The 18,671-nt window shown below is 34.1% G+C and overlaps 1 protein-coding gene across 2 annotated transcripts in view; it reads right to left on the bottom strand.

The window, feature by feature from the left end:
* The window catches only part of LOC118186648 (tyrosine kinase receptor Cad96Ca-like), a 127,530-nt gene that overhangs the window by 68,484 nt on the left and 40,375 nt on the right, over positions 1-18,671 (bottom strand). For both annotated transcript variants that reach the window (XM_085824107.1, XM_085824108.1), the window contains exon 2: positions 14,656-14,736. In XM_085824107.1, the coding sequence (XP_085680233.1) occupies positions 14,656-14,736 (81 nt within the window). The remainder of the gene's footprint in view (positions 1-14,655; positions 14,737-18,671) is intronic.

The following is an 18,671-nucleotide window of genomic DNA, read 5'->3' as shown; positions in this document are numbered from 1 at the left end:
TCTTAATCGCTAAAACATATTTGCACTGCAGCGTTATGTAAAATCATATGATAGGGATTAATTTGAAATGACACACTTTAAATTGATATATTATAAAGCGTTACTATTTTTAAGACAGAAAGGGAAATACCCAAATTAAAATGAAAAGTTACGGGCTATTGAAAATTTATGTTACATTATATATATATATATATAATATACGAAAAAATGGAATTTCATTTTTTTTTGTAATAAAAAATATACATTTGCATGTCTGGTGAAATAAAATTTTTATGACATATGTAGTTCTCGTAAATAGTCTCTCTTTATTTTCAAATATTTTGTCTCTCTTTCAAGCAGAAATGATCTGTAATAATCTTTAATATTAAATATTGAAGAATCTGCATGTTCCTCGCATTCTGGCAGTGGTATTTAAAACCGCGAATGTTTGAACACACATAGAACATGTTGCACCTCGGCTCCCAGATTTTGATTTTTTTAAAATATATTTTACATGAGGACTTAATGAAAATTTAATTAACGAACGCAGCATTGCCGTTGGGCAAATGTAATATATTTAACTTTACTTTCAGATTTAATCTGTCTGTTACTGGTTAACAAAGCAGGAGATTTAAAAGCAATAAACTCAGTTTTTCCCCTCTATTATTGTTATTTATTAGCTAGGATCATTAAAATCCTTATATATATGGTTTCTTTTTTATAACAACTATTTCAGGCGGCTGAAATTGCAAGCGGCTAATTCATCAAATGTAATAATTTAAGGATGCGGAATGTGAGAATAATAGTATACAAGTAGGAAACTTAAAGCACAGCACAAGGACTATCTGCCACAGAAAAAAGGGATGCCTTCCTGGAAGACTTTCTCAGTCAGTCTATTTAACAGGAATCTAAACCTGGAAATATCTGTTTTAAAAAACACTCATTCATAAATAATTCCCTCCCTCCTTTCCCAGCCACTTGCTTAGAAGTAATTCGTTGGGAATGGCTGAACCTAGTTGGCTTTTAGTGACAGAGAACATTACCCGCGACGCACCACTTGGGTTAAACCGATATTACACTCCCCAAAAGGAAGGAAAATGACTCACACAATCAGCAAAATCTCACGCTAGTGTAGAACTCACACATATGGTTTCGGGTCTTCACTAACCGCTATGTCGTTTAGAGCGGCATATTAATGCTATAAAACTTGTTGCCACTTAAAAATCTCGTATAACTAACAGTACATCTTGTTTATAAATGACTATTGAATTGTTGAATAATATACTGTTTTAATTTTAAAAATAAGCATAAAATCTTATGTCTCTTGGAACGACAGCATCAGCTTCTTATATCGATCAGAACATGATTTCCTTCGCGAAATGAAACAATGCCTTTTTCTTGTGTTAATCGAAATTTGCTATAAAATGGAATAAAAATTTTCAGAAAATAAAGCATCTGCAAGCAACGAAAGAAAGCAGCGCAAGCTTTAAAGCACAGGTAAGGAGAGGAACAAAACAAAACAAAAAAACAACAACAACAAAAAAAAAAGTTCTAATTCACGCACTTCTTAAATCTAGCGAGCGGGGTATTCCAAAACAAAGTGCAGCGGGGGACGCCAAGCGTGGGCGTTAAGCCATTCTTGGACACGATATAGGTCACTTCCTTAATGTTCGCCCAACAAATAAAGTAAGCAACGGGTGTTTCAGAAATTTCCTGGACTTGTTTTTAGCTTGGGAACAATGACTTTCGCAGGAGAGGGTAAAACCCGAATTTACTACAGCGGATAACGTTTTATATTCGGATACTTCAACAGAACTCTCTTAAGAATTTCTCAACAGCCAGATTGGGAACTCCTTAAATTAGAAGTCTTATCAACAAGGAATATTTGTTAAAAGTAACGAGAATCTAAGGAACAACTTTAAAATTTCCAAGAGAATTCAAAGTGACAATAAATTTTTACAATGATCTGTCATAAATTTATTTAGGAAGTCTTACGTTTCCCTTTTGCTACATCTAATCCATTGCAGAAAAAGTCTCTTTAACGTAGCGCAGTTCCAGCAAGTGAATTGTCTCTTTAGAACACCTTGCAATTGTCGCGAACAACTCAAAGGCTGTGCAAACGTATTATTCCTTAAAGTTATTTTTCATGCTTTGGCCACTATATTTTTAATTTAAATTTGAACAATTTGAAAAGAAAGGCAGTGATACGAGATGTTTTTGTATTTTAATTACTTATTACGGAAGAACCGATTGAATGAATGAAATTCAGGTAGAGTTTCGTAACAGCAATAGTCTCTTTAACACAGTTCTAACTTGCCGCAGTTCTAGCAAGTTTTTTTGAGGTGGACCGATGCAGTACGTAGCAGATGGATGCAGACTTTAGTATACACAATCCACTTGAGAGGCCATTCGCTTAAAATAGTTATTATAAAAAATATTATATAGATATACATATATTATGATTTCTATGAATATAACCAGTATAATTTAACGAGTCTAAAAAATAATAAATGCTAATAGAGATAGATGAAGGGCTGTATTTAATGATTTAGTGTTTTAATCAATTACAAACACATTTAATTTGAATCATATATTAAATATCTTATACTTTACCTACCGGTAACACTCTGTCGTGTGGAAGATAAAAAATTTTATATTTCGGGCGGTGGCAAAACACTACTTTTAAATAGCAGCGTCAGATAATCAAACTTTTATTAAGTTCGCAAAGTAAATAAATAAATAAAATTCATAATTTGGTATTGAAGGTGCACGTACTTGGGTGGAGGATTAGGTGCATTCAAACATTCGTGGCTCTAGGTGACGCTGTCTTTTTACAATGCGAAAAACAAAAAGTGTATACCTTCATACATACATACACATTCCTCATTATTTAATAACAGAGCTTAATATGTATGTGTTGACTAATTTTTATAGGATAATCAACTGAAGAAACCAGAGTATCAAAGCACAGACTATATCAAAAAAACAAATACTACATCACAACAAAATTTTAAACATTTTTTGGAAGAGCAATTAAATATTTAAATTAAGCGAGATACTTTCTTATAAACTTATCTTCGAGCTAAATAAAACTGGAAATCTTAAAATTAATATAAGTTGTAATTTCAGCCCCCGCTTCTATATTCATTTCTGCTGCAAATTCTTAATTTATTAATTCTGTTTTGCACATGATCCCAAATATGCTGAAATCTGGACTCAGCGCAAGAATTTTGCTTACACGTGGACAATTGTATATTGTATATAGTTTGCAAATAAGATCATTACCCTTAGGATCATTGCGCTGATGAAGACAGTAATAAATGCCCCAATATTTCCATTTTTTAGAGCTCATTTTCAGGTTTTCTTTTAAAATACATAAATGCATAAACTTATTTATTTTGTCATCAATAAAATGTAAATTTCTAACTCCGCAAGAACTCATGCATCCCAAGACCGTTATCTCCACTATATTTTACTGTAGCAATAAGGTTCCCCATTTGAAGTTCAGTATAAGGTTGTCGCCTTACCATTCGCTTCCCATCATTCCCTAAAATATTAAATTTAATTTCATCTATGAATATAACCGAATTCTTAGCATCTTGAGACATTTTAATGTGAAACGAATATTAATGAATTGTAGTAGATTTCTTCGACTCACTTTATTGAGATTTTCTGCTAGCTTCGCAGAATTTTTTCAACGTTACAACATTGCAAACTCGAAAGGGTTGCAGTCATACATACCGTTCGCTAAAGAATTAAACACTGATGCGGATTTGCAATAGCTGTAAATACTTGTAAGAAAATAAGTGTGGCATATCAATAGTCAAAAGTTACGTTAAGAGCTAAAGGAACAAGGCAGTTGAACTGAGTCAGGGTATTATGAAAATTAGTTGTTAAACTGTCTGTGAGTATAGATTTTAATGGATAAGTCTTCTTATTCGATGTGGTTGTTTTTATTTTACATGCTACACAATAACTAAGTGCTGATTCAGCTGAAAAAAAGAAGGTTTTGAATTTTAAATCTTTATTGAGAAGCCTTGCATGATTACAGAAAACTAGATTTTACTATGGCCTCTCACGGATGGAGGTAATTCGCGACTAAAATAATATAAAAAGTATCGTCATCTCAAAATTGATTGAAATGTTCTGGCTTAGACTCGTTTCTGTTGCATATTAATGTGAGTTAGATATAATTCTCATACAAACATTGGGAATCCTGACCTTTCTTGGTCATACAATATGTAAATGGACAAAAATACATACATATCTCAGAATACAGCTGACGTTTACATCTTTTGACTTCAAAACTCTTGTCGCTGAAAATTTAAAAATGTTATTCTTCAAAAATAAAATATATTGCCATTTACTGGCAGACGATTTGCTGTAAGTTTTATAATTCCTACATTAATTATATCACATTTGTGTTTATATTACACAACTATTTACAGAAAATATGATTCGGAGATCTTAGGAAAAAAGTGGTGTAATGCTATTTTTTCCTCCAAAACGTAATGGATCGAGTGATTTATCCTCCTTGGGATAATAACTTGCACTATTTAGAAGACAAAACATTTTATTCTTTATCTATAATCGAAATCTTGATATCATGTGAAGCAGATCAAAGAAATCAGTCACTCAAATAGATAGAAATCACATAGCCTTTCTTATACCTTGGCAACGAAGTGCAGAATTCTCGGATCTTATCGAAAGGACATCTTTTCCTGTGAGGAAAATATTTGTTTTAGTTATAGCCAAAACAAGTGCTGCTTTATTGGAGAGGATAACGAACAACGTTATGCGTTTCTATGAAGCATAATCCTTGAAAATATACATAAACCGACGAAGAATGACTATTTCGGTTTTAGTAAGCTTTAGATTTCTATACTGTTTTATCAGAAAAGAAAGATAATTTCCTTTGACACTTTATATGTAATAATAGTAAGGTTCCAATTACTATGATGCTTTTTAACATTTTACAGATTTTACAGCATCATCAGATTGCATATTATTGCTACATTAGATTGTAATGTAATACTATATAGTACTCATTAAACTTTCACCAAGTGTATAAATTGCTTTTGTAATCTCTTAATTCACTACTTAAAACACTTTTTCATACATTTTTCTAACATTAACATTTGGTTGCACAAAATTATAATTAATTTAGGAAAAGAATCTTGAACTGAACTTATTTCGGGAAGTTTGATCGGAAATCCCAGAACCTAATCGCAATATTTACAGCACAGCTTTCCTCGCCGAATTCAAAAATTGACTGCTTTTCTGAAACAAGAAATTTAGCGCTTAAACAATGACATTTTAGATGCAAATTTCTTTTGAATCGTATTAAAATTAATTATTTTCTTTTTAATAAAATAATTAGATCACTCAAAATGATAAAATTTTTTATTTCAATCCAGTTTTCCACTATAATTCTCATATGCAGGTGTATTTTTTAAATTATTCTTTAATGAAATTTTCATATTCAGTGTACAGAAATTAGAAGAGACTCGATGTATCATTTATTAACAAAAACGGATGTCCATTTGTATTTAAGACAATGTAACTGCGAATTTGCGTATAAGCTAATAATAAAAATAAAAACTTGTTGCAATGTGTTTTGAAATCAATTTTTTCAGACCTTTCCTTGAAATGCATACAGTATTTCTTAAAAACAAATTCTAAATAAAGATTGAATTTTATTAAATTTTGTGTACTATGATGAAACGTTTACTCTTATGCGGAGCTTGATTTAAGCAAGTTCAGTTTGTCCCGGTACTCTACTTTCGTGAAAGTAAAGTGCCCCTACAAGGGACCTCAAGATCCTCTGACAGTAATATTATAAGGTACGCAAAAATATTTCTATATATTTTTGCATACCTTATAAAATTAGAAATTTTTAAGAACCTTTCATTTTTGTTTTTTAATTCTCCTCCTCCACCCCCCGAAAAAAAAAAAAGGTGAACGGCTTTGTGTTTATTAATATAACTTAACTTTCAAGAGGGGAAAAAAATGGCGTCGGTATATTATATGCAACAAATGACTAATGGAAACCGTGTAAACAAAACATTTAAAAATATGATTTTTAGTCCAAAGGGGCTTTGTGCCTGAAGGACTATTGTTTTCGTTTTGCGATTTTCCGTTGAATCACTATAAATGTACATTTCACTTTTCAAACTGTTGCCACCAAATGTTAGAGTCCTGCATTATATTTGAAGAAATTAAATAATGAAAAATCTGCATAAATGTCTGCATATATTTTGCATTGTAATAAAACAACTGTACATAGAGTCATCGAATTTTGAATGACATAAACCTCCAACGAATATGGGCATGTGGAAGACCAAATTTGAAATTTGGAATTTGTTTTATTATCGATTTCATAGTTTGTAAAACTTTAACGAATTTTTGATTAACAAACTCAAGGATTTCAAAGCGAGCAATGGCATCACTCTACGGGGGGGAGACCTTTTTATCTCTAGCGCGCGGAACTGTATATCGGAAATCCTAAAGATAGGCTCATTTTAAATTATTTTGCGACATTGCTGTTGAACTGAATTTTATGGTTTAAGTGCAAAGAACATGATATTTAATAAATAAAGGTAACACACAAAACGTTAAAAAAATTGCCCCTTTGGACGTAATTTAAAATCTGAAACTTTTCAGATTTTTTGTTTGTTTGTTTTCTAAATTAAAAAAAATATTAAATTGCAAGATATCCTTTACTGTATTTACGTATTAACGCAAACAATTGCTGAATTACGTATTAACGCAAACAATCGCTGAATTTTCGGAATGTGCCAAACTCTGGCAACCATGCATATAACTATTCTTCCGAAAAGCATGCTCATAGCAGTTTTTCAGTAAAACAATGTCGCCCCCCGCCTTTTTATTATTTATTTATTTATTTATTTTTTTGAGTATTCCAAGTTCCAACAATTTTTTTAAACAAATCATGATATTTTTTTTCTGAAACTTAATTCTAAAATATAAGCTTGTGAAAAGCCGCTTGTGAAGCCGAGTCTCCCTAACTCTCTGATGTTTTTAAGCGAAAACAGATCGCTGTGTACTTCGGGGGAAGAGTAGCGAAAAAAAATTACGAAAGCTTTGAATAAGAATGTGTTTTATATTATAATGTATTATGTTATTTAATAATTAAAATTTGAATTTTAAATTGCTAAACTATATTGTTTTCTTTTCATATGTTGATAATGTTTACCGTCTTACTATAAATATCAATAGTTTGAAAATCTTTCTAAAAAACGGGTGCAGAAATCGCCAAGTTGCACCCGAAAAGTAACTATTACCTTTTCATCTGTAAAAATATCGCCAAATTCTGCCAAGGTGGTTGCGTTAAAATGCACGTACCTTTTTCACTCGTAATTTGCATCTGTGATATTAATCTATGTTAAAAAAAATTTAGCTATGGAGCCTGTTTGGTTCCTTCAGCCTCTAACATCGAAAACTGGACCCTGCTCATATGACTATATACTGCACTAATTCTGTTTAAATTTACTAAACATTTGCTGCTACCTAAGATTTCAGTTTAAACTTTTATGCAATATTATTTTGTATTCAATTTATTTACGTAATAATTTATTTTTATGAAATGTTTTAGCCCTGAAGTAAAATTAAATAAACTTTAAAAAGATCTCCGGATATTTCTGAAAAAATTATTTCAACAATGCTCGTAAAATCTCATGATTGAAAAGTGTGACCGAATTATAAAGCGAACATTTAGTTCCAGATTCTTTTATCAATATTACAACTAGGGTTCGGAAAATGTCAAGCCAACTGAACAACCTGCGTCGCGCTTTCGTATCCATTCACGCAAATAAAATGAAGGATCAAAGCTAAAAATGTATATTACGCGCACTGGATGGTTAACGGTGCATCACTAGACTGCACACGACAAGCTATCCACAGCGTTTCACCTAAAAATGCATTCCACGAAACTAACAACATTCTTCTGTCATTTGTCAGCTATTCATAAATAAATAAGAATTTTTTAAAATTCGCAGCTGTGACAGATATCACGCGGCCAAATAAATACGGTTATTCGGTAATGTCTACAATCAAATAATGAAGAATGTGTATGCTATGCTTCTCGTTTTGAAAAAAACCGTTGTAAACGTATAAATTCGTGTATATATGAAGCACCAGTGACTCACAGGGTATCAAACACTACAAAACCTGTGAATCACATTCGATGCACACGGATTCAAAAAGTAAGGCCGCTGTCAATCATAGGTGATGCACATGGCAGTCAAGGTGTTAAAAACAATGTATTTACACAGCTTGAAATAAAATACTTTTATATTCCACTTGCCAGCCTTTTGCCATTCAGTAAAGCATAAGATATTTAACTTCCAGATGTACTCTGTGTATTACTGAGTCATGCGAATCAAGAGATTGAAAATTAATAAGAGCAGTTCTTAAGAATACTTTTTCTACTTTTTAATCTGATTTATTTTAAATAAAAATTCAGTTAAATCATAAGTATCTAATTAGAAATGTTGTTACGAATTTTCCACACTGTAATATGAAGAATCAGAAGAGAGTGTGAAACTCTGCCGAAAAATAAAATACAGAAGTAATTCTATTTAAGATTGAAATAAATGGCTATCCCTCTAAATTGGCGAAATATCGCCAAGTTGGCAATGCCGAATTTGAGGAGAAATCGCCAAAAGTCGCCAAGCCTGGCGAGCATTTGGCGCATTTTGGTCCGATCTATGTATAGCTGTAATTGTACTGTAACTGTAATTGATCTTTGTATGTAACTGTAACCGTATCCGGCCTTTATAAGTAACTTTAACCCTATATGCCCTCCAGTAATTTCGAGAAGTGGAAAGTACTAGAAATTTCTCGGTAGCGGGCGTTAAACCTATATAAGACCGGACAGAGCATTATTTCTCAGTTTTTCAGTTTAGAGTTGAAGTACCGAGAAATCCGCGCGAGTCTCGCTCTTTAGATGCGCTTTATATTGAGCTGTTTAACATTCTTAGCATTTGTAATGGTAACTACCCACTGTGCTCTGTCATACTGAGAAGAGCTTACCAGTATATTTGCGGAAAGTTTCAGAACTGTAAAATATTTCTTTTGGCAAGATGAATTTTATCAAGCTATTCAATTCTGTGTGCATTCAGTCCATTACGTACCTGTGCGCAGGCAACAGTATTAAAAATATTTATGGCATTACACTAACTGGACTCTTTGAATCATTCTCTCTCTCTCTATATATATATATATTATCATAACTGTTTCAGGCGGCTGATCGCACAAACGGCTAGTAATTGAAAGGACGCTTTATGTTGTATAAACTTAATGAAGTTTTGAATAATAAACTGGGCTATTTAAAAACAATGTGTTGCGGCTGCTTGAAATAAAATACTTTTACCCTCCACGCTCCACTTGCTATTCAATAATGCTAACACATTTAACTTTCAGATTTTATCTCTCTGTAATGGATTAATAATCTAATTAATTTAAAAGAATAAACGCAGTCCTTAAAAATATATTTTCTCAAATTATAGAAAAAAATCATATTTCTCTATATTCAAACCACTGTCCTACATTCCTTCTTCCTACACCACCAGCAATTTGGATTTTAGGAACACATTAATCCTTTGGTAGTAATGTTAATGAATTTCTTCGCGTCATCAATATTATTACCAAAGGATTCGATATTTTTCTTGACGTTGCAAAGCGTTTGACCGCGGCTGGTATTGTGGCTTTCTTTATAAATTAATTTATATATTATTATAAATTAACTAAATTTTCCAGATAATCTAATTCGAACTATCGCTTATTTTCTCCATACTGGAAATGTATACTCATCGCAAAGGCCGACTGAAGTAGGTACACCCTCAAGAGTCAGTTCTAAATCCTTTACTATATAATAAATACATTTATGACATCCCATAACACTTTACCATTCAATTAGCACTCTTGTGCTGGTGCAGCTTATCTGACACAGGAGAAAACCTTTGGAAATATTTACTGTCGACTTCAGGATTATCTTGATTCGTTAGAGAAATGGCTTACAGATTAGAGAAGTTCAATTAGTATTAACAAATCAAATGAGATCCAATTTCGCAAAAGCCATTCGCTCAATTTACCACCTATTTCCATTTTATTTGAAGAAGAAATATATTGGAAAGAAGAAATTACATACTTAGGCATCATACTTGAAAGCAAAGTCACTTTTTTATTTATTTATTTATTTTTTTACTTATTACGTGCTCCGCCCATAGGCACTACACGGAAAGGGAGGGATGCCCCGTGGAGGTCTTTTTAAGGGAAACTGGCTCGTATCCACGTTACACATAGGGAAAACCACGAAAACGCCCATGCAGCCAGCCCGTTCGCCGGAACTCGAACCTCGGACCGAACTACCAGTGTTTAGCGGCTTTTACCTCTCGGTCGCTGGTGGGCCTGACAAACTCACTTTAAGTCACATTTAATCAAACTCAAAAATAAATTTAGTCTTTCCACAGTTAACTTAAGGCTTCTTTTCGAAAAACGTAGCAGTCTTTCTCTTCATAATAAAATCATATTGTATGAAACAATAATCCATCCAACCTTACTTTACGACTCCTCCGTATGGAGACATGCTGCAAAATCAAATCTCTATAAAATTCATATTCTGCAAAATAGAAGGCTTGCAGAAATAGCCAATGCGCCTCGGTTTATTAGGAATAGCACATTACATTCCGATTTAAAATCAAAAGCCTTAAAATATACTGCAACAACATCATGAGACCTCTATAATTTTAATCCAAAATCACGAGCAATGACTCCAAGAAAAGCACGTGACTTAGCATCATTTTTAAGGCGGCATTTAGCCGTCTTCCACTCAAAGAAACATTTTAATGTTTTTAGTGGACATCACACTGCCATTTATTACGCCTTTTATTACCTTTTATTTTTACCCTCGCTATCTGGAACTCAGTAGAGACGAGGGCTACTTCTTGGAACTTCAAAATATTATATGTTCTTATAAGAATATTTTTTCTGCTTTTCAATCTGATTGATTTAAATAAAAATGCCTTTAAATCATGAGATGTCTAATTATAAATATTAAATATCGAGTTTTAAGGAAAGTTTCCTGCCATCGTAATACCGTTTGCGCAAACTGTTCGCGTTCGCGTGTTTAATCATATTTTTTCAAACTATTTTTGGCATTTGAAAGTTGCTTTAGAACACTGTGTTGTCAAATTTATATATATATATATATATATATATATATATATATATATATATATATAAAGTCTTTATCATTAAGTACAAGGTGTCTGAAATGGACCTATCATGTACCAGATTAGAACCATCATTTAGTTCTAGTTCTATTGCAAAACGTGAGCTACAGAATGTCACCATATGTACAACTTTAGGTACTAATGTCGTATTACATGACACCGTGAAGATTTAGTACCGAAAGCTCAAAAACAAGGACTATGACATTCAAAAAGCAGATAATACTAATGTTGATGGGGTGTACCTGCGGGAACTTGTGAAAGATTAGTATGCAATCACTCGAGAGCTTGCTAAGAAGTTAGACGTTAGTGCCATGTTCAGTAGTCCCACTATGCATTACATAAACTTGATGTATAAGTTCAGTCACTGGGTGCCGCATGAGCTGAGTCATGCAGATAAGGACAGAAGTGTTAGGGCCTGCACTAATCTGCTTGAATATCAACTCAGGGACAAAATTCTGGACTGGATCGTCACTTGCGATGAAAAGTGGATCCACTTCAAAAACGCAGGCCGAAAAGGGGGTTGGTCTGCGCCCGGTAAGATTGTCGGCAGCGTTGCAAAGTGCAGTTTGACTAACAAAAAGATCACACTTTCTATCTGGTGAGGTTGCCGTGGTTTTATCCATAAAAAGTATCTGGAAAAAGGTAAAACCCCCGAATATAAGGTGTACAGCGAGATGCTAGTTCGTGTTGACGCTGTTTTCAAGTAAATACGTAGAACTGAGTTCCGGCGCAAAAACGTAATGTTCTATCAAGATAATGCAAGACCATAGCAGAGACATTAGGTTAATTGGAAAAGCCGGAGAAATGAAAAATGAGCAATCTCCTTCGCCTGGAATCGAACCACAGACCTCTGGAATACCAGCCCAGAGTGCAGGACCACTACACCACGAAGGCACGCTAGGAAGGCGGGAGAAATACCTTACACCATATATGCATTCACCAGCTGAACTTTGTAAGGACTCGAATGAAATCTTTTGCCACACCCACCATTTAGCTCCGCCAACGCTTCTTCGGACTTCTAGCTTTATTTCACAACTGCAGTTATATCTTGCTGATGCTGTCTTCTATTGTGCAAAGGACGTCCAAAATGAGGTTGATCAGTTTTTGGACTTGTGACCATTAAATTTCTGAGCAATATTGAAATTCCTTGGTACTGTGTCGGTTACCGAATACCTCTTTACAGAGGATCTGCAAGATTCAGTTTCCAATGCAAAGTAAGAAAAAGAAACTTCTCACTTTTCCTGAACGGAGCGAAAAAAAAAGTAGTCCCTCAGAAAGCCCCTTTGGACTAAAAATCTAAAAGGTTTCAGATTTTAAATTACGTCTAAAGGGGCGTTTTTAAACATTTTGTGTGCTACCTTGTGTTACCTTTTTATATTATGTTCTTCGCACTTAAACCATAAAATTCAGTTCAAGAGCAATATCGCAAAATAATTTTAAATTGAGCATATCTTTAGAATTTCCGACACACAGTCTCACGCGATAAAAATGATTTTTATCTACAGCGTTGCCATTGCTCGCTTTGAAATCCTTGGGTTTGTTAATCAAAAATTCGCCAATGTTTCCCAAAATATGAAATCGATACTAGGATCTACCTAGGATCTGTGTCTCCATCCTGTAGTATGAGGTGAATGAACTCCATAAAGACTCCTAAATTTAAACGGTATGTAATGTCCATAGACCTGTTTGATATAAATTTAAAAATTAGAACAAATTCCAAATTTCAAATTTGGGCTTTCAGATGCCCATATTCGCAGTATTACGCCATTCAAAATTTGATGGCTCTATGTACCGTTGTTTTATCACAATGCAAGATATATACATACATTTATGCAGATTTTTCATTATTTAATTTCTTCAAATATAATACAGAACAATAATATTTGGTGGCAACAGTTTGAAAAGTGAAACGGACATTCAGAATGATTCGACGCAAAATCGCAAAACGAAAACAATAGCCCCTCGGGGACAAAGCTCCTTTGGACTAATAAAGTGTAAATGGCTTCATTTTTGTACATCCATCAGAAGTGAACCATATCGTAGACCACACTGAAGCGTTTTCTTTTCTAAAACATCTTTAAAATAATCCAACCTTGGAAGTATCCCTTTTGCTATCATATATTTTCCAAAGAAAACTCAAGAGCACCTATTTATAGCGACATCTATCTGGCAGAGAAAATTCGATCTTTATGGTCTTCTACCTAGGATCTGTGTCTCCATCCTGTAGTATGAGGTGAATGAACTCCATAAAGACTCCTAAATTTAAACGGTATGTAATGTCCATAGACCTGTTTGATATAAATTTAAAAATTAGAACCCTAAGGAACGTGCTTTTTCCCCAAGTTCGATTAATTCTTCATGAGTGAAAGAAGAATCCATTATGCAAGACTTATTAATTTTTTAATTGTAATTTGATTTGATATTGCGTTTACCTGCAATTAATTTTAAGATATGGTCTTTATTTTAAAGAAATCAAAATGGAATTTTTTTTGTTCACATGTAATTTTAATATACTGCAAAGGCTGAAATACAAGGTTTTCCCTTACATTGCTGTTCTTGTAAAAAACCTAATACGTGGATACACAAGGTTCTGACATTCTCCCACTAATGAGAACCTCAATCGATATCAAAATACAAATATAAAACAAAACGAAATAAGAACAAAATAAAATATATGCATGACGGAGAAAAGGTTGATTTTGGTTTGATTTGCCTTATATGATCAAGGCAAAGCCTCGAGGGCTATCTGCCTGCTTTTTCTCTTGCTTGCTGCCTTCGTGGAGGGCCTTTCTAAGGGAAACTGGCTCGTATACACGTTACACATGGTGAAATCCATGAAAACATCCATGCAGCCAGCCTGGTCGCGGGATTTGAGCCTCAGACCGAACTACAAGTGTTCATTGACTTTACCGCTCGGCTGCTGGTGGGCAGCGGAGAAAAGGATTATCAGCACTAGCTCTCAAGGAAAGCCAGAGAAAAAATGTAAAAACACTTTAAAATTATGCAGGATCGGTAAAGTTGTCTTATATTCGAACCAATGACGTACTTCCTTTCATTTGACGACGAAGTTCGTAAGACAAGATAGAAAATGCGCTAAGGGTAAAGTATTCTAAAAACTGAATTACCTCTTTCTCCAAGAAACATACATCATCATTCAAACACTGGAAAACACACGAGGACTATCTGTCTAAGGGAAGGGATGCCTTGTGGAAGACTAGTTAAAGAAAACTCTCTCGTATCCTTGTTAGGACACAAGACAGTTTAGAACATAGGAAAACTACGGAAAACACACATGCAGCCAATCCGTTCGCCTGGTTTCGAAATCGGATCGAACTACCAGTATTTAACAATTTTAAATGCTTGCGCACTAGTGAAACTCAAGGAAAATTTGTAAATGAATGAAAAAAGGAATTGTACTCACCAACAGGTTCGTTTTCTTGAATTAGCCATTCTCTTTTAAAGTCAAACACAGGTGGAGTGTTGTGGCCGGTGAAGCAGTTCACTGAAAAGAGAATAATGACGTTATACTCAATAAAATCTTAATTTTTTGAATTATTAAAAAAATATTAAACATTTTTATGCAATTTCGCCGTGTTTACCTTCTAAAACTTTTGGGAAATGGAAAACAAATTCTTTTCAAAGAAAATTATGTTTCATTGTTTGCGTGTTCGTTACGTAAATAATAACCATAATAATGAAAAACAATATAAAAATTAAAAAACATGTTTGAACGATCCGTGTTGATTACCAAACCTTGTTAATCACTAAAAAAAATTTTTTTAATATACGTAAATCGGGAATTTTATTGTATGTTAAGTAATTTTGAGTTGATAAATGCTTTTAAATGTTAACTTTTGCACAACAACACAATTAAAAATTTGCTATGTAACAGACCTATTTAAGTGTAATTGAACTATTTTATTCACGCCATGAACTCATGAACTGTAACCGAACTATTTTATTTAAACGCCATCTCGTGGCGATATGAAATAACGTCAGTCGACCTCCAGCCGCCATGATGATAGCTTACTATGTTATGTTATTCTCAATGTTTGATGTTCCATTTGGTATATGTTTCATTTTTTATGTATATTTCTTTTGTTTGTAACCGTTCCTGTGTGCTCTGTTAATAAATCCTTTTAAAGCTAGCCGGCATTTGTGTCTATTGAGGAACGGCTACATCACATTAAATGTGATGTAGCCGTTCCTCAATAGACACTAATGCCGGCTAGCTTTAAACGGATTTATTAACAGAGCACACAGGAACGGTTACAAACAAAAGAAATATACATAAAAAATGAAACATATACCAAATGGAACATCAAACATTGAGAATAACATAACATAGTAAGCTATCATCATGGCGGCTGGAGGTCGACTGACGTTATTTCATATCGCCACGAGATGGCGTTTAAATAAAATAGTTCGGTTACAGTTCATGACATGAATAAAATAGTTCAATTACACTTAAATAGGTCTGTTACATCCAAATCCTTTTAAAGCTAGCCGGCATTTGTGTCTATTGAGGAACGGCTACATCACAGCTAATAATTACAGTATGAAGGCGAACAGTTACAGTATGAAGTTACGCTATGAATATAATATGAATTGACTGTAACTGTTGGTTGCATGCACTCAAAACTAATAAGCATGCTAAACTACGATGATACTAAAGCGCTACTCTCCCCCCCCAAAATGAAAGATATGAACAAGATTTATTCATATCGTAACCAGAGTTTTCCGCCTTCGCATAGTGCAAGGATTCCTACATCATTATTCCTTTGATTAACTGACCCACCAGCGGCCGAGCGTCAAAGTCTCTGAACACTAGCAATTCGTTCTGGGATTCGAATGCTGGTGAACTGGCTGCCTACATAACGCGGTTTTCTCCGTCGTTCGTGGTTTTCTCCGTGTATAAGGTATATACGAGCCAGTTTCCCTTAGAAAGCCCTCCACGAGGCATTTCTCCATAATCAAATAAACCCAACTAAACCTCTAACTAATTGTGATGCGATGCAGAAGTCGCATTTAGAGGTACTTCCCTGATACAGTGGTTAATGCCCATGGCTGCTGTACAGTTTCCTGATCACGGGTTCCAATCCCGAGAAGATGTTATAGATGTTTATGAGTGTCTGTGCGGTATGGGGTCACTCAAAATATACGGTGAGCCAAAACTCCTCTTTAGTGCTTTGGTGGTAGGGGAAGAGAGTGGGAGACCCTTGGATTCGTATCACGGAGCACACTGCGTCAAAATTGTAACGGAGCTTAGTAAAGCTGTACTGTCTTCTATGTGGTGCTTAAGCCCCATACCAACGACAGACACAAACTTACGTTGCTTGACACGATAAAATTCGTGAATTTGTTCTGATTAGGTCATTCACAATAACGGCAAAAATATTTAGAGGTTTCTACTGATTCAATATTTCGTTTCCAAACAAGCTGTTAAATTTGTTTGGGGACTTTTATCTTCAGCATTTGGCATTTTAGGTCCTGTACCATCAGTATCATGTCCGTCACTTCCATCTAGTTTGGATCGGCAAAATACCTTAATACTTTTCAGAGACCATATCGAAAATTAAAATGTATCCTCATGGCTCTGGTTGACAATATTCTCATAACTCCAAAGATTACACCAATGGCAAATAATTAAGACCGCTGAATACTGGAAATTGGACGTAGTTTCGACCATAGGCAAATGAGCTAGCTACATGGTTGGTTTTCGCGGTTTTTCACATGCGTAACTTGAATACGAGCCAGTTTTACTTTACGATGGTATTCCTCACTATGGCGACTTGCCTACTACAACTCAACGCTGCCAGTCTGGTAACCCATAGCAACAAAAGACAAAATAATATTTATTCTGTTCTATTGTTATGATTTATTAATGATCTGTCTGTTCTATTGTTATGCTTTATTGACGATCTGTCTCAATTATTGTACTACCATAATAAAAATTGTACCACCACACTCCTCTCGAATGCCATACTCGAATAACATTACCTTAACTTGATAACTTCGACAGAATTATTGAATTTTTTTTATACGTTTAAACAGTGAGCTATGGATGCTCTTTCGATCACAGTAACTGACTTTAGCATACCAAGAAGCTTCATCAGATGCTGGGAGCAATGTTAGCCAATTTGTGACTATGGGATAAAGGCGTAAGTTAATATTTCAAGCACTTAGTCACAAGCAGTAAAATAACTCCATTGAAATTTCATAGTTATATAGGTACAACTGGGGTTGGCTAATAGCTTCCAATGACCCATTTCTTAAAAATATCGACCAACAGAGAGTTTTGTGTTCAAAAAGCATCCAGAGCTAAGTCGTTATATCTAATTCCTTCCAATTTGGTGTATTCCATGTTGTTTCCTACCTAAACAAAATCAGTTTTCTCCTACTCTTAGGGTATTCAGTCAGGGTTAGTCACCTGCTCATCTTCAAACTACTCAAAAATCCTTTAGTATCTAAAAACATATTCATAGAAAGCGTGTTTTCAAGAAGCCTAATATTGATACGATGCCTCAGTGTCGTTGTCATAACATGAGCCAAACTCGTGGAGTCTCGGAATAATGTACCATTTTGAAATGTTGGCTTTCAACAAGCTGAGGAAGTCAGGTGAATTTGATAAGTTTGGTTTCCAAAATAAAAGGATTTCGTGACGTAAGCAGCCACTATGAAGCGTGTTTGCGGCAGGACGTGAATCACGAAAGCAACCGAAAATTGTATCGTGATTCCATTCCATGCGGCGTTAACGGTCAGTTAAGGAATTGATTATCACGAATAAGTAATGGTTGGTAACTAACCGATGACCACTTTGAGCTAGACTGAGAACTACTGTCAGCAGAGCTAAATAAAACCTGTTAAAAATAGGCTAGCTGGACCTTTAAAAACGAAAATCTGAATTACGAGACACTGTCTTAATATTACAATTTTTGTTTTCATTCAGCTTTGGTACTAATCCATGGTTTTGAGATCGCAGGAGTTTTTGAGACTAATCCATGAAAGACAAATTTAAAAATAAACCATGTAGCCCAGAAATATTGAAAAAAAAGATTAGAATTATATACGTCATGAATGTGAAAGAGATACGTAGTTATTTGCTTATTCATTTTATATCACACGTAGGTAACTCTGATATTTTTAAGACAGGGGCAAACAATATACGCTATAATAAAATTATTTGTTAGATGTCTAAATTTGAACTCTTTTATGTTCTCAGACGATAATTTGCGGCAACAATTGCAATTTATCTATCGCAGAATAAATTTTGAAAAAAGGAAAATGAAACTGACGCGAAAGCATTATTGCATTATAATTTTCTAGTATTTTAAAGTGAACCTAAATCAAGAAGAAGGCTTTTAATGTTTATAGTTGGCACATGAAAATGAAGCGTGGCACTGTATTCAAATGATTTACAGAATTTCGTATACATTT

This window comes from Stegodyphus dumicola, chromosome 9, assembly GCF_044657685.1.
Source record: "Stegodyphus dumicola isolate Sdum_Otavi_A_Nest chromosome 9, ASM4465768v1".
NCBI lineage: Eukaryota > Metazoa > Arthropoda > Arachnida > Araneae > Eresidae > Stegodyphus > Stegodyphus dumicola.
Note: the sequence above shows the minus strand (reverse complement) of the source record. Positions and strands in the feature narration are given on the sequence as shown.